Raw genomic sequence first — 21,796 nt, forward strand, 5'->3', positions numbered from 1 at the left:
GACTACAAGCATCCCAGTCATCTCTCATTACTGAATTGTTCAAAACGTATCTGGTTGATGGTGTGGTCCTTGCTAGTGAAGAAATAAATGTGCCTGTGTATGGTCCTTTAACTTCTATCGTCTGGAGCACATGTGTCAAACTCAAGGCCCGCGGGCCAAATGCGGCCCCTTGCAAATTTTGATCCAGCCCGCGTATCAATTTTAGGTTCACAATACATTTTGGCCCTGGCTAGTTGTGCACCAAACTAAAAAGACGGAAAACCCCAACAACCAATGGGTCCAATGGGGCCCAGCTTGGCCCAACTTAACCCAATGATCTGGACTCAATGGGATCCAACTTGTCTCAATGGGTCCCAATGGGGCCCAACTTGGCCCAATGGGACCCAATGTGGCCCAATTTAACCCAATGATGCCCAATGAACTGGACTCAATGGGATCCAACTTGTTCCAATGGGGCCCAATGGGACCCAAGAAAGAAGTTGGGGCGTATGTCCCAACATGGTTTTGCTGTCTCTTCCTAAGACCCAGCTTTCCGTACCCGAAAATGAACCCCACCATTGTGTGGCCCAACATATTTTTTTTTTGGGTCATGACCCAGTATCTCTGTGTAGACCCAACATCTCCGTTTGACCCTGTTATGATATGGTTTCGCACGGAGATATTGGATCCACAAGGCGATGTTGGATCAAAATTGGTTTTCAAACTCCAAATGACGCGACTCTCAGAGCAGAATTTGGCAGATTTACCGAGTTTGAGACTGAGAAACTCCCACGGAACCAGAGAGTATCTGAATATTCAGGCGATGAAACAGGTTGTTGTAAAAAATGTAATCATTGTTTTGCATGATTTGCTAATCTCTATGATGGCTAAGGAACTCTTTGCTGACTTTCTAGGGGTTTATGTCGAATGAAGTGTGACAAAAGTCGAAAAGAGCGAAAAAAAAAGGCAACAAAACGAGGCAAAAAGCAACAAAAATGACCAAAAAAACGACATTCAGTAATACAGTCAAAGATATTTTACTTTTTTTGATGTATGCATGTGAATTTTTGGCCCTTGATGTGATTCTCTTTTCCAGTGTGGCCCTAAATGAAAATGAGTTTGACACCCCTGGTCAAACTGGCCTGTTAAAGTCAGCTGATTGATTGAAATGTATTTCTAACGTGAAAGATAACAGAAAGGGTCACGCAGAAAATTATAATATTACACAAAATAGAAAGTGTATCGAGAATGACAAATGCTTGATGACTTTTTTTTTATTTATTTATTTATTGTTATTTAAATTCTTTGTCGACTAACACTCATTTAATTGTATCGACTGATCGATTAGTTGATTTAATCGACAGATCTGTAAATCTGAGTTTCTCCGCAAAGAGTCATGCTAAAAGCACCACTTTAATTCTTGTGTTTACCAGAGATGAGTTCGTACGTTTCTTGGAAATAAGTCATTCAGCATGAAAAAAGCATAAAACATGACTAATGGACTAAAGAGATCTAAGTTGACTAAGACCAAAACGACCGATTAGTCGACTAATCGACTAAGAGGGAGCAGCCCTACTATGGAGCTATACTCCTCAAAATCCACTTTTCTCAGGATATATTTTTTTTGTCTAGTAATTTGAATGTTGCATTCAAAAGGGGAGGCTAAGAAAATACACACTGCTGGGTGTTAGATCTTTTTAAAGTGGCTTTTTTTGTTCTAAAAAACCTTTTAAAATGTCAGTGACGTAGGAAAGCTTTTTTGCACACCTCTTTTGTCGGGCAGGTGCGTAGGATATGATCCAAAAAATTTTGAGAAAATCCTGCACACTGATTTTACCAGATGAAGGTCTGAGACCGAAACGTTGTATTTTTCATCTAAATAAATTATTGCTTGCGTAATGATCAGTGTGCGGGATCTTCTCTGAAAAAATAAAAAAATATATGTCAATGATGTCATACACATATACGGCCGGAGATACTGCTTAACGACAAGCTCTGAGTCACTTCCTTTTTACTCGTTCATTCAACTTTTGACCTATAATCCATGTTGAACTTGCAAAAACTACAATCAAATCTGAGGTTTTTCAACAACAATCAGGCAAAATAGACAAATTTAGCCGTCTAGTTCCATAGACTCCCATTCATTTTGCACTCGCCCGGAACTGCAACCAAATTCGGTACAATGGGGCTGAATAGGGAGTGAACAGGACGGGCTCTGGGAACGCACACAGACACAGGCAGCCTCTGTGACGGGTCACAGTTCTCGCTTACTTTGGTCGAACACACCGGAAGCTTCTTCTGGTTGACTTTGTTTTAAAGGGTAACTTTTTTTCAACCTGGAGCCTATTGTCCCATGTTTTTGTGTCTAAGTGACTGATGGGAACAACAATCTTTGAAATTGCTCCAGAATTATACCAGAAACAAGCTGCAATGTAACGCTAATGGGCAATTGCGCACCGTCAGTTTGCGTCCACTAAAAGTTCTGTTTTTGCCGCTGACAGACTCAGATTATTATTCTAAGTGTCTGACAATATTATGGAAAGGATCCCTACAGAGATAGACCTTTTAGTTAAAGAGTAAGATCCTTTTAGTTTAACATGAAATAGCCCCGAAATCACCATCACCAAACTCCACCAGACTCCATGTAAATAATCAGGGCCCGTATCCCTAAAGATTCTGAGAATCCTCTCAGAGAGCTCCTAACTTAACCTAAAAATTCCTTGCCAGGAGTTTTAGCTTAGAAGTGATTCCAGAACATTTTCAGTGAACTCTGAGCAAGGAATGGATGGAAAATCCTATCTTAGTGAGGAGGTGTGGTTGACCCTGTTGCTAGGTATGAGTCATCATTTCAAAAGCCGTGATTGGTTGATCCTACAAGTTTGATGAAAATGAACTTTTGGTGATAATGAGCAAAGGATGTACCCTCAAATCAATAAACATAATTATACACTCTAATCTTATGCAGACTGTAATTGTAAATAATATTTCACATTCAAGAAAATATCTGGAAAATGAATAGTAAGCTGTAGGGGTTATAGCCTAACATTACAATCTAAAATATGTGAAAACTTAAGCTCATTACACCCTGTTCAAATAATGATTTGTGTCTTATTTGCTCATATTAATATCCTAGCTGGCATATTTTGTACTTTCACTCCCATATGGACCCCATTGAAAACAAGATGGCCTATCTCAAGGGGCTGTCCTTAATGAAGTAGAAATTGCTATTTATGAAGGCTTGTTAACAAATATCCTACAAACACAGAAAATGGAGAAAAAAAAGGAATCGCAAGCCGAACTGGACTGAGGAGCAAGGTTTGTTGCTGGCCCAGTTGGTGAACGAACATAAAGGTATGTTACGAGGAAAATTTGGCCCAACTGTCACTAGCCAAAGCCAGGGGGACAGGCGCCACAATATCCCAAACAATCAATGCCTCTTTTCCACTGGTGGTGCGGACAGGCGGACGATTGTGAGAAAAGGTGGTATGTGCTGCAGTCCAAGGCAAAGGTGAGATTGCAGCACACAAGCGGGAATCCTCACTACCGGGTGAGCAAAATACTACAGCCTACCACATAATCTGGCAACTTGCTCCTGCTGGCAAAGTTAATTTACATGCCTAAGTACTGTGTTCATTGACTGTTTCTTTCGAGGGTGGACCACCTGCAAAGCGGCTGTCCCAGGTGGCCGACACTGTCTTTCAAGTCCTGGGACACTCTGAGGTCAGTGTCACCGGGCTGCCAACAGGCATTGACGATCAATGATGCGGCGCCTGAAATGCAGCAAAGGTAGGACACAGGGTTATTCATATCAACAGTGTTTATTCATTGCAGAAGCCATTTCATGTGTTATCCATGCTCATTGTATTAAATTAATTTAATCAAAACAATAATTAAACTAGGCCTATGTATTTCTGTAGCATGGAGCCATCACAAGAACCGGGCCCATCAAGTTTGCCGACAAGATTGCTGCCTGAACCATCTGCAGCTGCTACTCAGGATAGCCCAGCGGATCAAACACCATTCCCATCCGCAGCACCTGCTCCGTCAGCATCCCTGCAGGAGATAAGATTGCAACTCACAATTGATGTGTTTGAACAACAAAAAAAAGTCCTTTCCCTTCAGGAGGAGTACTACCGCCTTAAAATTGAACACCTAAAAAATAAACCATTTAGAGATTGTGTTCTGTGTCTTGCATTTAACAATTGCAGGTGATGTGCAGTAAAACTGTGGTAGTTCTTAATACCATCACAAGTTCTCAAATGACATGGGGCTACAGCTTGCCTGAAATGTAAATTTGTGAAGTTTGCAGTCCACTCTGGGCTAGGTTCCCCTGTGGAATGTGAATATCTTCTTCACCACCATCCTCATCGTTGTCTTCATCCTCATCCTCATCGCCATCCTCCAGAGGTTCTGCAATCTGTCTAACCTTGCAAATATTGTGTAATATTGCACAGGCTATGATGACTTTGCTGACTTTTTCAGGCCTCAGCCGCACCTCTCCGTGGAGAACATGAAAGCGCCTCTTAAGCTGGCCTATGCCACGCTCCACCACCGCTCTTGTCTTGTGGGCCCTACAATAGAATACAGACCTTTAATTATTTGATGGAAATATTGCACTACTTGGATGCTCTAACATATTGCTTGCATTTCATTTCCATGATTTTTGTATTGTTTGGCTTACCTGTTATAGTTTAGTTGGGAGGTGGCGTGGCTGGAGGTAAGGTGTAAGGAGCCATGGTTTGCATGGGTAGCCACTGTCCCCTAACAAGTGGCAATTAGCTGGCACATAGCGTCTCTCAAAAAGCTGTCTGATGCCACTCTCGGAGAGCATTCTCGCATCATGTGTGGAGCTTGGCCATTTAGCCACAATGTCCAAAATCTTACAGGCCGCATTGAACACTATTTGCACATTGATGCTGTTAACAAAGACAGCCTCGTCCTCTGATGGCGCAATTATTCTCACATGTGTTCCATCAATTACACCCACAACGCCAGGGAATCCTGCAATGTCCATAAATGCCCTTTTATGTGTGTAACGTGCGGGCATCCAGCGGGAATGAAACAAATTGTGTCACAATATTAGGTTGTGACAAAGCTGTCAGTGTTTGGGTGATGACTCTGCTGACGGAGGATTGGGACAGACCCAAGTCATCACTGCTGCATTGTTGCATTTTCCCTGTTGCCAAATACCTCAGGGTTGTGATTACTTTCTTCTCCGGTGTAACAGCGTTGTGGCGTCGAGTTGGTGAAGTAATTGCATCTCTAAGGAGATCCACCACAAACATGATTCCTGCACGATCCAATCTGTAGCGTCTCAATAATTCCCTGTCATCCAGTGTTTGCAGGACATCTCTCCTGCCTCCTCTGTTGGCCATTTTGTGCAGCTGCTTAGGGGAACTCCTAAGCCACTAAAAGTCCTCTTCCCTGCTCTTAGCAGATCTCGCCTTAGGAGCCCTTTTAAGCGCTAGGACTCTTGAGGAACAGTTTTTATATTAACTGGGATTTTCGTGTCACTTTTAGGGGAAATTCTAAGAAAACGTCATGCCTCTGAGAATTTTCTTAGAATTTGGCCGCTAGGAGCCACTTTTTGCCCAAATATTCTTTAGGGATACGGGCCCAGGACTTTTATCATCGTAAAACACACTTCATTCAAAGTGGACAGAAACTAAATAAAACCAAAAAGCCGTCTTGGTTCATCTTTCCACTGTTCCAACAATCACCACTCTGGTTTGTTTGAAATAAACCCTTAATTCACCCATTTACATGTGGAAATATGCTGGCTCTATACACGCTAAAAGTCCTGATAATTTACATGGAGTCTGGTGGAGATATGCTGGCTCTATACACGCTAAAAGTCCTGATTATTTACATGGAGTCTGGTGGAGATATGCTGGCTCTATACACGCTAAAAGTCCTGATTATTTACATGGAGTCTGGTGGAGATATGCTGGCTCTATACACGCTAAAAGTCCTGGTTATTTACATGGAGTCTGGTGGAGATATGCTGGCTCTATACACGCTAACAGTCCTGATTATTTACATGGAGTCTGGTGGAGATATGCTGGCTCTATACACGCTAAAAGTCCTGATTATTTACATGGAGTCTGGTGGAGTTTGGTGATGGAGATTTGAAAAATGGAAATGAACCAGACCGAAAAATACAAAAAACTGTTGATATTTGAACACATACAGTAAATGTGTCCTATATGATTTTTTTTGGATTTTTTTTTACAGGTTTACAGTGAACTTACTGTCTGTCTCTGTGTTTCAGGACGTAGATGATGTCCAGGTTAACTATCCAGGAATCATTGAAGTCATGACCGACCTACAAGGTACAAACTGCTCTGTTAATATGTGACTCTGTTTAGTCCGTCCACATCATCAAAGCAGTGTTAAAGTCTCTGTGATGAATGAAGGTAATGGAACTATAACTAGAAATAGTAGTTGTAGTAGTTCATGGCGTAGCAGAGCCCTGCAGGGCGTAGCAGGGTATAGCAGGGCACTGCAGGGCATAGCAGGACGTAGCAGGGCATAGAAGGGCACTGCAGAGCGTAGCAGGGCACTGCAGGGCATAGCAGGGCCCTGCAGAGCGTAGCAGGGTATATCAGGGCACTGCAGGGCATAGCAGGGCACTGCAGAGCGTAGCAGGGTGTATCAGGGCACTGCAGGGCATAGCAGGACGTAGCAGGGCACTGCAGAGCGTAGCAGGGCACTGCAGGACGTTGCAGGACGTAGCAGGGCACTGCAGAGCGTAGCAGGGCACTGCAGAGCGTAGCAGGGTATATCAGGGCACTGCAGGGCATAGCAGGGCACTGCAGAGCATAGCAGGGTGTATCAGGGCACTGCAGGGCATAGCAGGGCATAGCAGGGCACTGCAGAGCGTAGCAGGGCACTGCAGGGCATAGCAGGACGTAGCAGGACGTAGCAGGGCACTGCAGGGCATAGCAGGGTGTAGCAGGGTGTAGCAGGACGTAGCAGGGTGTAGCAGGACGTAGCAGGATGTAGCAGGGCGCGGAGTAGGACCACGGCGACAGCTGCAACCACGATTTAGGTGCCACCCTAATCCAAGGGAATCAGTTGTTCAGTTCAGTTGTTCCCTTTTGAACGGAGCATGTTTGCTCCCTACGGTTTGGAATCTTACTTAACATGGCGGAATAATGCCCTACGCAGGCCACTTCGCAGGGAACTACAAGGCAATCAGAATGCAGTCTAGTATAGACCGGGCCTTGGGGAGTACTCGCTGGTCAAAGAAAGCCGTCAAGGGGTGGGGGGGTGTCTCTGGGATACCTACTGCTATATATATATATATATTTCTGTTTTGAAAGTATAGGAACCAATGCGCTGGGCTGGCCCCACATGTAAAGACTAATGTGAGACCTATTAGCAGCAACACTATCTTTAAATAGACCGGCTCTGTTATGAGCTCTATTGTGGGACATTTCAAGCACTCTTGGGGGCCCCTCTGGTAGCCACGGGGGTTCTTCAGGCTGTATTTCTGATTCTTCTGTTTTCTTGGTTCTCATTTTTTTCCTATTTTTAAACCTGATCCAGTGCTTTTTGCTCATCATTATTCACACTTGACACATCTGCCTGAAATAGTCACCTTTCTGCAGTCTTCGCTTGTTCTACTTCCTCTTCCTTTGCCACAAGCTGCTGTCCTCACCACGCAGAGTTCACAACAGGGTGCAGTCAGAAAGTCGGGCAACAGTGTGGACTGTGGCTTTTCCTGAATGTTACCTTTACTTGGTTAACATGCAAAGTGGAACAAAAACTGTATTCTGTTTATTGGATAAGATGTTGTCTTTCTTTGCTGGGTCACAATTAGGGATGCACCAAATCCAGATTTTTGGGGTTGGTCTGAATCCTGAACCCCCTGGTTGAGATTGTGCTGACTCCTCCTCCCATCCTCAGTCCATGAACACAGTAAACACATGAATGAATTAAACAGGGACTGTCCTTCCTTTGCCGTACCTGAAGTTGCTGCATTCTGGCTGCTGTCTGGAGATTCCTTCGTGCACAACTCGTATTCTTTCGGACGTTTCAGACCAGATGTTGTAACAGCGGCCATGTTGTGTATAGTTTAGGGTCCTCGCCACCACCAGACCAATCAGCATTGATTGAACATGTAGCTGGACTTGAATGGCCTTCTTTTGACTGAAAGTTCTGCCAAACAACAACTTTTTCTGCTCACCAGATCCATGTCCACTTTCTCACAGCCTGCTGCATTGAACGCTCCACCTACATAAACACCTTCCCGTAATCAACGGTGCCGTCACTACGGCGACCAGCATAGCGCACGGAGTGCAAGAGTAGGGTTCGGTTCCCTGGGAAAAAAATTCTAAGGTTCATCAAAAAGCCCAATATTCAGCTGAATCCAAATCCTGGATTTGGTGCATCCCTAATCACAATATGAGTTTTCCGTGGTGGGAGAAGCACTTCATTGTTGTCTGTGTTTGTGTGAAATTGTCTCAGAGATGTACGGTAACGAGGACGGGTCCATCCCTGCCACCTTCGAGATCCTCTACATGATTGGCTCACAAGTCTCAGGTAAGACCACAGATCGTAAAAAAATTTAATAACGGACACAGCAGCTAACCTGACTCCGCCAGATGGATTGCTTCGCATTTGCTCGGCATATCCATCTGGGAACTTTCCGTTGGAGAACTTTTGGGAAGGGGCGAAAATACTGGTTAGCTGATTGGATGAACCATCTGTCTATCACCTATATTGGTGATAGACGGGCCCAAATCAACCAATCAGACCGCAGCGCGTGTATAAAATACAACCACAAGCCCGCCCCTGCTGCTGCAGGCAAAGCATAGCTCGTTAGCTCCTGCAAGCAAGCAACATGTCGGTAAAGGATATTTGCCGTTTGTGTAACGAGAATTTAGGAATAAAAGGCACCCTTTCAGGTTCCTGGACCATATTCCAAAAGAAGGATCCAAGAGAAAAAAAGCATTAGCGAGCGGCTAACAGAATTGGGGCTACCGCTGTCTGAAAATACTGGTTAGCTGATTGGATAAACCATCTGTCTATCACCACCTAACCCACCTCAAAACCAACGCTGATTGGCCCGGTCGTTTGGCTAACGGCTCCAAATTTTCTCTATCTCAAGATGCCAGACTGATCTGCGAGTGGAAAACTGGAGCTCGCGAGATCAGGACGCTCTCACGAGGCTACACAGCAGCAGCGAGGTCACCCATTGGTTTGTGGACTGCTGTTTTTTGGAGCCTCGAGTTAGCATTGTCGTCGTCTAAGCCTCTGTCCCAACCGACAGGTCCTGAAGCAGCTAAAGGAGCTTCAGCGCATGGCTTCACTTCTCAGACCCGGAAAACTGGTTTAAATGTTGTTGTTGTTGTTTTTTGTCTTTGTCAGGCCAAACCGGCGAAGCGAGGCTCGGCCAACGTGTCGTTTGGGGATTTGTCAAAGATCAGCCAGCCGACCAACACAAACACGTCGTAGAAGAGCCGACTGAACAGCTGACCCACTGCAGATTGTAAATAATAGATTTTTTATTTTAACAGCAACTGTAATGTACTGTAATGTTGTTGTGTCTGGAATAAAGTTGAGGAATGGAAAACAGTATCGTGAGGACATCACATTACATGTTACGTTACATTACATCATTACATGTCACCCTCGAGAATATATATATATATATATATTATTTATTTTTTTTACCTTACAAAGTCCTGTGAGAAAGCCCAGACAACCTCACTAAAGTGGGGATCGGGCTAAATTTTTCTGTCCGAGCCCGGCCCGTGACCGACAGACATTAAGAAATTTGTGTCCGAGCCCGACACTGTTAAAATCTCATTTTTTTTTATCATACTAATGACACATATAAAGGCTACTTTTTTGTGTGGAAAGCTTTTATTAAGCAACTGTAGGAAGGGATTCAGAAATGTCAACAGATGAGCGCATCAGCGCACACGGGGCAACAAGCGCACATTTCTGCTGAGCAAAGAAGAAAGGCGTATATATATATATATATATATATATATATATATATATATATATATATATATATATATATATACCGACAGGAAATTCACTGTTCAATAGCCACAGCCAATGAGACGCTGACTTAAAAATAAACGTTGAATTACTCAGCTACAGTGGTAAAATATAACTAAGTCAGATGAAAAGAAGAAGTCACTTAAGGTCTGCAGGCTGCAGGGATGTTGCTCTATCTGCTCCTCCTCGCTGGATGTGTCTCTCGCAGCTCTACTGGTGAGAAAATCATTATTTCCGTATTTTTATTACATTACATGTCATTTAGCTGAACCTTTTATCGAAAGTGACTTACAATTGCTGTATATGTCAGAGGTCACACACCTCTGGAGCCACTAGGGGGTTAAGTGTCTTTGCTCAGGGACACATTTGTTGATGTATCTCAGTGGGAATCAAACCTGGGTCTCCCACACCACAGGCATTGGTCATAGCCACTGCTCCATATCACCACCACACATATTTATCAACATCAAATCTAATATCTTGGGCTTAATATATCATGGTGTCAATGCATAGGTCAAAGCATCCAAAGATGCTTTCATTTACCTTTCATTCATCTTGTAAAGGGACACAAATCTTTTTATGTTTTCAGATTTTTTGTCTATCATGTGCAGAGGTGGAAAGAGTACAAACATATTCTACTTAAGTAAAAGTACTATTACTTTGATGAACTTTTACTTAAGTAGTAGAGACCTTTTTTTATTTCACTCTTTTACTCAGTCACTGACGTGATTTGTACTGTAGCAAAGTAGCAAAGTACTTCAAACAAAACGTACTTTAAGTAAAAGTAAAATTACACATTTTTAACAACTACTTTAAAAAAATAAAAGTACACAACAAAAACTACTCAATTACAGTAATGTGAGTAAATGTAATCCGTTACTGTACACCTCTGGTAATGTCAGTAAAAACAACAGCGACATAAAACCTTTTAAAGTACTGATAAAAGTCAATATGAAATGTAAAGTTAACTTAAAAAGGAAACGCTATAGAGCCGTGTTTCTCAAATGGGGGTACGTGTCCCCCTATGGGTACTTTGGAGGACTGCAGGGCATACGTGTCCCCCTAGGGGTACTTTGGAGGACTGCAGGGGGTACGTGTCCCCTATGGGTACTTTGGAGGACTGCAGGGGGTACGTGTCCCCCTAGGGGTACTCTGGAGGACTGCAGGGGGTAAGTGTCCCCCTAGGGGTACTCTGGAGGACTGCAGGGTGTGTGTCCCCCTATCGAGGGACTTCGAGAGGCCTAATGTCCCCCCCCCTAGGGGTACTTTGGAGGACTGCAGGGTGCGTCGTCCCCCCTATGGGTACTTTGGAGGACTGCAGGGGTGCGTTCCCTAGGGGGTACTCTGGAGGACTGCAGGGTGCGGTGTCCCCCAGGGGTTACTTTGGAGGACTGCAGAGTGCGTGTCCCCCTAGGGGGTACTTTGGAGGACTGCGGGGGTACGTGTCCCCCTATGGGTACTTTGGAGGACTGCAGGGGGTACGTGTCCCCCTAGGGGTACTTTGGAGGACTGCAGGGGGTACGTGTCCCCCTATGGGTACTTTGGAGGACTGCAGGGGGTACGTGTCCCCCTAGGGGAAACTTTGGAGGGACTGCAGGGGGTACGTGTCCCCCTATGGGTACTTGGAGGAACTGCAGGGGTGCGGTGTCCCCCTAGGGGTACTTTGGAGGACTGCAGGTGAGTGGTCCCCCTAGGGGTACTGGGACTGCAGGGGTGCGTGTCTCCCTATGGGTACTTTGGAGGACTGCAGGGGGTACGTGTCCCCCTAGGGGTACTTTGGAGGACTGCAGGGGGTACGTGTCCCCCTAGGGGTACTTTGGAGGACTGCAGGGGGTACGTGTCCCCCTAGAGGTACTTTGGAGGACTGCAGGGGGTACGTGTCCCCCTAGAGGTACTTTGGAGGACTGCAGGGGGTACGTGTCCCAAGCCAATTAAAACATACGAGAGTATAGGGCGAGATTGAACTGTTCACTTATTGGCATCATGCCTTGGATAGAAATCTAAATGATATATATATATATATATATATATATATATATATATTACATCCAATATATTTAAATAATTAGTTAGAAGTTATGTTAATTTGTGCACACGTTAATCAATCATGTGCACAAACTCAGATGGTATTAAACACTCAAGTACTCAAGTACTGCACTTAAGTACAATTGTTTTTACAACAGCATTTCTAATGTTTTTGGCGTTAATCATCTTCCCTAGGGAAACTACCAGGGACATTTACAGAAATGTTCACCACAAATATATCACTCATTGCTTCCTTTTTACTTCACAGACCCAGCTATAGTCAATGTGCTGCAGAACACAAAGGCTACTCTTCCCTGTCCTCATAAGAAGGGGGATGTAACATGGAGCCGCTACAGAAATGGTGACCTTGTGATTCTGGTTACTATCACAAATGGCGAGGAGAAAAGATCTGACAAACGCTACAGTTCTCTGGCAGACAACTCCCTGGTAATAAGAAGGGTAACATCCTTTGATTCAACATTGTATTGGTGTAATAAAAAACAAGTATTTCTGAATGTGACAACTCCTCCCAACACGGTGGCCCCAAGAGCTAGAAATGAACCAGTCACACAGAGAAACAACGGACTGGGTTTCGGCATTGAACCAGACGCAGAGAACCAACAACCCTCAGACTTTTGGAAAGTGGCTGTCGGTGTAGTTGTCGGTGTAGTTGTCGGTGTAGTTGTCGGGGCCGCGTTGGTGCTTTTGGTGATCTTAACTCTGAGATTCTGCTTCAAAAACAGAACGGAGAGAAGAACTCGCAACAACAACTTGGACAAAAGTGTAGCCGACGAGACGATTTATGAGGAGATGAAACCCTACGAGAAGCAGCCAAGAGGGAGGGACTCCATACAACTGGACGAGCATCAGTGAACCAAAGAGCACCTCCACGCCACCCAGTAATAATCTGAACAGCGCTGTTAAAAAGCCAATAATGAATTAACCCTTTGTGACCATGAACTTGTTTTCCTTCTGGGGACAGAAAATTGAAAATGAACTTTTTCTGGCGCTTTTTCTGTCATTTTTGTTGCTTTTATTTGGTGCTTTTGAGGTTTTTTTAAACATTTTTGTTTTATTCATGGTCAATAAACCTAATTTAAATGACATTATACCTATTTTTTTGAGTTGGAAAAAAGAAGAAATTATGAGTTATTTTGACTAATAGTTAAGATCAGAGGATGTTGAATCACAGACCGTTTTATGTCAAAGTTTAGTCAGGATGCTGTTTTAAAACCATTTAAACATTTTATTTCAAATGCTATAAAATTGAATAAAACAACCAAAATGTAATGGAAGTAATCATAATTTTATATGCAAGGGATGTTGCATTGGTTCCAAACAACGTACATCCATCCAAGTTATTTTGGGGCAATTTGGTTGTAAGAAACTGTAGTGGAAAGTTTTTATCTTTCATACTGATGAGTGATTTTACTTTCATATATTATCCATTGCTGCATGGTTTTTTATATTTTCATGATTTTATATGTATTTACTTTCATACTATACGATATTTACTGTTTTCTATATTATATCAGTTATAGGGATCCATTATAAGTACTCTCTTATCTTAAGAGGCAATCGTGGATTCTCCTGCCTCCGTAGTACTGAGGCTACGCGGCTCCCTCCCTCTCGTGTTGCCTCCACACTTGGAAGTACCTGGCAGAGGGCCAACTTCAATAGCCTGAACCAGTCTTTTCTGAAATGCTCAGACTCAGCAGTAAAAGGATTGCTGAGTCGACAAGAAATACAGTCCCTCCCTCTGCATGCTCACCCATAAAAACCCTGAAGTTTCTTTGTTCGCTGACACACTTTAGGTACACACAGCACAACTGAAAATGTCTTTCTAACCTAAAATATAAACATCAAAACATCATATAGTAAAAACCTCTGTTAAGCCACCCCTCTAAACGTATCTCTTAGCATGGCCATAGTTGAAAAGAGGACATCATTAACAGTCACACCATCGTCTCACCTTCCCCTCTGCTCTCTGTTCCTAACATTAGCCTAAACAACAGTTTATCTCAGGAGACAGAAACCTACGTAGTTCTCACTGTCGTAAACAGTCATCGGCCATCTCCGATTCTATCTAAGCTAAAAGACAACGTGAGGAGCTTCAATTCTTTAGAATAAATAACTTCTGCTATTGCTCACAGTTTACAAGGCCAGCTCTCTCACTGGTGCCTTTAAGTCTGCACGTGAACAAACTAATAAATCTTATGGAATTATTAAACACTCATTAAGATAATCTATAAACGAAATGGTTAAAATAAAATTTGCCACCACAGTCATCTCACATATCCATCCTGGTGAAAGAAGCTCAATACCCATTGTATTCTTTAAGGAAACTTCAATTCCGTGTTGCAAGAGTCGCCCTCACTGTTAAAATAGCAAATGCACCTGCGCCCATCTCCCATGAGGTGTGTTCAGGTGCATTCTGGGCGTGCTGGTCTTACAGGGAGGTGTGTTCAGGTGCATTCTGGGCGTGCTGGTCTTACAGGGAGGTGTGTTCAGGTGCATTCTGGGCGTGCTGGTCTTACAGGGAGGTGTGTTCAGGTGCATTCTGGACGTGCTGGTCTTACAGGGAGGTGTGTTCAGGTGCATTCTGGGCGTGCTGGTCTTACAGGGAGGTGTGTTCAGGTGCATTCTGGACGTGCTGGTCTTACAGGGAGGTGTGTTCAGGTGCATTTTGGGCGCGCTGGTCTTACAGGGAGGTGTGTTCAGGTGCATTTTGGGCGCGCTGGTCTTACAGGGAGGTGTGTTCAGGTGCATTCTGGGCGCGCTGGTCTTACAGGGAGGTGTGTTCAGGTGCATTCTGGGCGTGCTGGTCTTACAGGGAGGTGTGTTCAGGTGCATTCTGGGCGCGCTGGTCTTACAGGGAGGTGTGTTCAGGTGCATTCTGGGCGCGCTGGTCTTACAGGGAGATGTGTTCAGGTGCATTCTGGGCGTGCTGGTCTTACAGGGAGGTGTGTTCAGGTGCATTCTGGGCGTGCTGGTCTTACAGGGAGGTGTGTTCAGGTGCATTCTGGGAGTATTGCTATCTTGAGGCAGCGTGAAGCGATGGTGCCATTGACCAACAAAAACCTGGTCTAAAGTCAATAACGCAGCATTTCATTGTTATTTTAACAGAGCATTAGTAAAATGCTCCTAGGCTCGTGCACAGAGAGTATCTGAATATTCAGGCGATGAAACAGGTTGTTGTAAAAAATGTAATCATTGTTTTGCATGATTTGCTAATCTCTATGATGGCTAAGGAACTCTTTGCTGACTTTCTAGGGGTTCATGTCGAACGAAGTGTGACAAAAGCCGAAAAGAGCGACAAAAAAGGCAACAAAACGAGGCAAAAAGTTACAAAAATGACCAAAAAAAACGACATTCAGTAATACAGTCAAGGATATTTTACTTTTTTCGATGTATGCATGTGAATTTTTGGCCCTTGATGTGATTCTCTTTTCCAGTGTGGCCCTAAATGAAAATGAGTTTGACACCCCTGGTCAAACTGGCCTGTCAAAGTCAGCTGATTGATTGAAATGTATTTCTAACGTGAAAGATAACAGAAAGGGTCACGCAGAAAATTATAATATTACACAAAATAGAAAGTGTATCGAGAATGACAAATGCTTGATGAGTTTTTTTTTTTATTTAAGTGTCTGAAAAGGAGTAGATAGAAGTACAAGTACAGTTGTGGAAAGTACAGTAAGTACATTTACTCCAGTGCTGTTTTTGAAAAGGTATACTTGTACGTGACTTCGATGTAAAAACGATTAGGGTCACGTGGTGAAAAAAGTGAGAAAAAGTCAGAAATCTGAATTTAAAGTAAGAGACAAGTCTGAATTCTGAGTTTAAAGTGAGAAAAAAGTCTGAATTCTGAGTTTAAAGTGAGAAAAAAGTCTGAATTCTGAGTTTAAACTCAAAAACATTGTCCACATGTGACCCTAATCCTCTTCCTCTATAACTAAACTCTGAGGCCCAATGTCTCCGTAGACGGGTTACATAACACATCCCATAATAACACTAACCCAGGATGAAATCAACAGTAAAAGCTTTATTGACAGAAACACTCTGAGATCAGTTCGTCTTTACAGAAAAATCTAGAAAACAAACAGTCAGTCAGGCTGAAAAAATAACTCCTGGCGGTCATGATCGAAAAATAACTGAAATAAAGCTGAAGGCCATTCAGACAGTCTGTCTGTGTGTGTGTCTATGTATGTGTGTGTGTGTCTGTGTGTGTGTGTGTGTGTGTGTGTGTGTGTCTATGTATGTGTGTGTCTATGTATATACAGTACAGGCCAAAAGTTTGGACACACCTTCTCATTCAATGTGTTTCCTTTTTATTTTCATGACTATTTACATTGTAGATTCTCACTGAAGGCATCAAAACTATGAATGAACACATATGGAATTATATGCTTAACAAAAAGTGTGAAATAACTGAAAACATGTCTTATATTTTAGATTCTTCAAAGTAGCCACCCTATGCTTTTTTTATTAATAAGGTAAAAACGTCCACTAATTAACCCTGACAAAGCACACCTGTGAAGTGAAAACCATTTCAGGTGACTACCTCATGAAGCTCATTGAGAGAACACCAAGGGTTTGCAGAGTTATCAAAAAAGCAAAGGGTGGTTACTTTGAAGAATCTAAAATATAAGACATGTTTTCAGTTATTTCACACTTTTTTGTTAAGTACATAATTCCATTTGTGTTCATTCATAGTTTTGATGCCTTCAGTGAGAATCTACAATGTAAATAGTCATGAAAATAAACACATTGAATGAGGTGTGTCCAAACTTTTGGCCTGTACTGTATATATATATCAATATACACACACACACATATATACACACACACATACATATACATATATATATATATATACATACACATATACATATATATATATATATATATATATATATATATACACATACATACATACATACATATACATACAGTATGTGTATAGCGTATGCATGTATGTGTGTCTGTGTATTACACCCACGCGCCTATTTCTCGGACACGCCCAAGCGTGTTGGAAGAGTGTAGCTAAAAACAGAGAGCTCAACACACAGGGTGAAAAGAGGAGCTGCAGCAATGTGCAGTACAACAAAAATGTTTTATTTTGAAAATTAAACCATGTAAACCTATTCCGATATAACCTCTAAAATACAATCAATTATGAACCTGAAAACAAGCATAATATGAGCACTTCTCAGAGAGATCTGATGGATTAGAAACATAATATAAAATAATATTATTACAGTTTAACTGGACAAGAACATACACGAGTACGAGACTCGCTGAAAACATCGGGAGGAAGTCGGCAGCAGGTTTTTCTCCGTCACGTTGGCGCTCGGAGGTTCCCGGCGGCGAGCAGACGCTGGCGTCTTCTCTCCATGGCCTGCTGCTTCTTCAGCTCGATCTCTGCCGCCGAACACTTCCCCACGACTGCAGAGAAAACACACGAGACACTAGCTGGGCTGCACAATATATCAGATTTTTATTTATTTATTTTTAAATCGTTATCGCGATACCAACTGGCGCAGTAAACACATCGCGAAAGACAGTCAGAGGATTCTTGTGTTAGTTGGAAGGAAATAGCAGCAGAAAGCTGCACTCGTTATCTGTCACTGTTTTTAGCGCTGCCTTTTATATTCAATTCAACGTTCAATTTGTTCAATAAAATAACGTTGGAAATAGTTTTTCTTTCAATTTTTTAAAATCCAACAAGGATTTTGTAGCATTTCAGCAGAATACTGAAAGCAGCAGAATAGGGGTGGGGGGAAAAAATCGATACAGCATAGTATCGCGATATTTTTCATGGCAATACTGTATCGATACACAGACGCCAAGTATCGATCTTTTATGATATATGTGTTGGTCAGTTTGTCTGCTTGACGATCACATTTTGCAGCAATAAAATTGAAGTGAGATGAACAAAGAGAAATGTATCTTTTTAGATAAAACTGTCCTTTCGGGACATCATTTTAAATTGGGAAAAATCTGAAGTTGGAGAAAAAGGTAATACATTGCAATATATCGCAGAATATTGCAATATGTTTAAAATCGCAATAATATCGTATCGTGAGGCCTCTGGTGATTCCCACCCCTACAGCAGAACTGAGATCACTTTAACATCTGTTTATTTATCACGTAGTAAGGGGGAGGGGGGAGATCTCTAGGGCTCTGTGCTCGATTGAAGAAATTCTCAGTCGACTAACGCTCATTCAACTGCACCGACTGATCGATTAGTTGATTTAATCGACAGATCTGTAAATCTGAGTTTCTCCACAAAGAGTCGTGCTAAAAGCACCACTTTAATTCTTGTGTTTACCAGAGATGAGCTCGTACGTTTCTTGGTAATAAGTCATTCAGCATGAAAACAGCATCAGACATGACTAATGGACTACAGAGATCTAAGTTGACTAAGACCAAAACGACCGATTAGTCGACTAATCGGCTAAGAGGGAGCAGCTCTAGAGATCTCCAACCATCTCGGGACGTCCCGGGACAAAAGAACATCCCAAAAATTGTCCAAAATATAAATAAATGAAAAAAGGCGACAAATGTTGGAAAAAGCACCCAAAAAAAAAACATTGAGAAAGGCGACAAAAACTCCCAAAAAATTGCCAACAGAAAACTTGAAGAAAAAGACGAAAAAACGTCAGAAAATGCCGATTCACACACCCTCTCCCCCCCCCAAAGACAAAAGGCGACAAATGTCGAAAAAGCTAAACATTTTTTGGGGAAAAAGCGGCAAAAAAAACAAAAAAACTTGAAAAAAGCGAGTAATCAGTCCCTCCTAAAGCGAAACAGAAAAGTTGAAAAAAAAAATAAAAAAAAAACATAAAAAAATTGTCAAAAATAAACAAAAAAAAAAAGCCAAAAAGGCAACAAATGTCAAGTCCCAAAAATTTGGAAAACTGCCGCGAAAAAAATTAAACTGTACGAAAACTGTCCATAAAATCGCTACATCGTTATCGCCGTATTCAACGGCAGCGTGGACGCGCTATTACCTTCGCTGGTCGAAAAAAAGAGACAAACGTTGACAAAGGCGACAGAAAAACTCCCAAAAAATTGCCAAAAAAAAAAAAAAGACACAAGGCGACAAATGTTGGAATAAGCGGCAAAAAAAACTTCGACAAAGACGACAAAAACACCCAAAAAAAACAACAGAAAACTTGGAAAAAAAAGACACAAACGTCAAAAGGCAACAAATGTCGGCAAAAGCGCCCCGAAAAACTGAAAAAAAACAAAAAACTTAAATTTAAAAACTGTCCATAAAAACCTTAAAAAAAGCCGCTACATCGTTATCAAAGGTAAAAAAAAAAAAATTGGAATAAGCGCCAAAAAATAAAATAAAATAAATAAAATAACTCCCTAGAAATTGCCAACAGAAAAGTTGAAAAAAAAGACAAAAAAAACATCGGAAAATTGTCAAAAAATAAATAAATAAAAAAAATAAAATAAAAACGTCAAAAGGCGACAAATGTCGAGTCCAAAAAAATTTGGAAAAGCGCCACGAAAAACTTGAAAAAGGCAAAAAACGAAAAAAAAATGAAACAGTACGAAAACTGTCCATAAAAACCTTGAAAAGCCGCTACATCGTTATCAAAGCTAAAAAAAAAATTGGAATAAGCGCCAAAAAATAAAATAAAATAAATAAAAACTCCCTAGAAATTGCCAACAGAAAAGCTGAAAAAAAAAACAAAAAAAACATCGGAAAATTGTCAAAAAATAATAAATAAAAAAAATAAAATAAAAAAAATAAACGTCAAAAGGCGACAAAAATTTTTAAAAACTGTCCATAAAAACCTTAAAAAAAGCCGCTACATCGTTATCAAAGGTAAAAAAAAAAATTGGAAAAAGCGCCAAAAAATAAAATAAATAAAATAACTCCCTAGAAATTGCCAACAGAAAAGTTGAAAAAAAAAAAAAAAAAAACATCGAAAAATTGTCAAAAAATAATAAAAAAAAAAAAAAAAAAAAAAAAAACGCGGTCAAAAGGCGACAAATGTCGAGTCCAAAAATTCGAAGAAAGCCGACCAAAAACTTGAAAAAGGCAAAAAACGAAAAAATAAATGAAACCGTAACTAAACCTTTCCTAAAACTGAAAAAGCGGCTAACGTCATCGCCAGATTCGACGGCACGGACGCCTACCTTCGCTGGTTGCAACAAATGTCAAGTCCCAAAATTTGGAAAACTGCCCGAACCAAAATTAAACTGTACGAAAACTGTCCATAAAATCGCTACATCGTTATCGCCAGATTCGACGGCGCAGCGTGGACGCCGCTCTTACCTTCGCGCGGTCAAAAAAAAAAGAGACAAACGTTGACAAAGGCGGCAGAAAAACTCCCAAAAATTGCCAAAAAAAAGACACAAGGCGACAAATGTTGGAATAAGCGACAAAAACTCCAACAGCACGCTAACCAAAAACCCAAAAAACAACAGAAAACTTGAAGAAAAAGACACAACAAGGCCCAACAAATGTCGGCAAAAGTCGAAAACTGAAAAAACAAAAACTTAAATTTAAAACTGTCCATAAAAACCTTAAAAAGCCGCTACATCGTTTACCAAAGGTAAAAAAAAAATTGAAATTAGCCCAAAAAATAAAATAAAATAAATAAAATAACTCCCTAGAAATTGCCAACAGAAAAGTTGAAAAAAAAAGACAAAAAAAACATCGAAAAATTGTCAAAAAATAATAAATAAAAAAAAAAAAATAAAAAAAAAAACGTCAAAAGGCGACAAATGTCGAGTCCAAAAAAATTTGGAAAAGCGCCACGAAAAACTTGAAAAAGGCAAAAAACGAAAAATAAATGAAACAGTACGAAACCTGTCCTAAAAACCTTGAAAAAGCCGCTACATCGTTATCAAAGCTAAAAAAAAAAATTGGAATAAGCGCCAAAAAATAAAATAAAATAAATAAAATAACTCCCTAGAAATTGCCAACAGAAAAGTTGAAAAAAAGACAAAAAAACATCGGAAAAATTGTCAAAAAATAATAAAAAAAAAATAAAAAAAAAAATAAATGTCAAGAAAGGACCGAAAAAAAAAAACTGTCCATAAAACCTTAAAAAAGCCGCTACATCAAGTTATCAAAGGTAAAAAAAATTGGAATAAGCGCCAAAAAATAAAATAAAATAAATAAAATAACTCCCTAGAAATTGCCAACAGAAAAGTTGAAAAAAAAAGACAAAAAAAACATCGGAAAATTGTCAAAAAAAATAAAAAAAAAAAAAAAAAAAAAAAAGCGCCAAAAGGCGCACGAAAATTTTTAAAAACGTCCAAAAACTTTTTAAAAAAGCCGCTACATCGTAAAATTTTCAAAGGAAAAAATTGGAAAAGCTAACCCAAAAATAAAATAAAATAAATAAAATAACTCCCTAGAAATTGCCAACAGAAAAGTTGAAAAAAAAAGACAAAAAAAACATCGGAAAATTGTCAAAAAATAATAAATAAAAAAAATAAAATAAAAAAACCGTACAGCAGCCAAAATGTCGAGTCCAAAAAATCGGCGCGACACGAAAAACTTGAAAAAGGCAAAAAACGAAAAATAAATGAAACCGTACGAAACCTGTCCTAAAAACCTTGAAAAAGCCGCTACATCGTTATCGCCGTATTCGACGGCAGCGTGGACGCGCTCTTACCTTCGCTGGTTGCCGTGGACACCGCGCTGCTCGGCTTCTTGAAGGTGAACTGGTCTTTGCGGTCGTTTCCGCGCGGCGGCGGCGGCGCCGACCGGCCCGAGTCACCGTGGAGACGTGCTGTTTGGGTT

General features: G+C 41.2%; 1 protein-coding gene and 2 long non-coding RNA genes across 3 annotated transcripts in view; 2 read left to right on the forward strand and 1 right to left on the reverse strand.

Annotated features, from left to right (window-relative positions):
* The first annotated feature begins 6,221 nt into the window (after positions 1-6,221).
* On the forward strand, positions 6,222-9,562 carry LOC120564462. The gene is made up of 3 exons (XR_005640106.1): positions 6,222-6,311; positions 8,452-8,526; positions 9,355-9,562. It is a non-coding gene; the product is annotated as an uncharacterized LOC120564462 (long non-coding RNA).
* A 594-nt stretch (positions 9,563-10,156) lies between these two features.
* Positions 10,157-13,019, forward strand: LOC120568420. Its single transcript, XR_005640726.1, has 3 exons — positions 10,157-10,212; positions 12,290-12,468; positions 12,765-13,019. It is a non-coding gene; the product is annotated as an uncharacterized LOC120568420 (long non-coding RNA).
* Positions 13,020-17,092: 4,073 nt separating this feature from the next.
* The window catches only part of LOC120568678 (ewing's tumor-associated antigen 1-like), a 17,165-nt gene continuing 12,461 nt past the window's right edge, over positions 17,093-21,796 (reverse strand). The window contains exons 5-6 of the mRNA XM_039816337.1: positions 21,669-21,796; positions 17,093-17,466 (exon numbers count right to left, since the gene is read on the reverse strand). The exon at positions 21,669-21,796 is cut by the window's right edge and continues 1,482 nt beyond it. Of these exons, the coding sequence (XP_039672271.1) occupies positions 17,360-17,466; positions 21,669-21,796 (235 nt within the window). The 3' untranslated portion in view covers positions 17,093-17,359. The remainder of the gene's footprint in view (positions 17,467-21,668) is intronic.

Source organism: Perca fluviatilis, chromosome 1 (assembly GCF_010015445.1).
Source record: "Perca fluviatilis chromosome 1, GENO_Pfluv_1.0, whole genome shotgun sequence".
In the NCBI taxonomy this organism is placed as follows: Eukaryota; Metazoa; Chordata; class Actinopteri; order Perciformes; family Percidae; genus Perca; species Perca fluviatilis.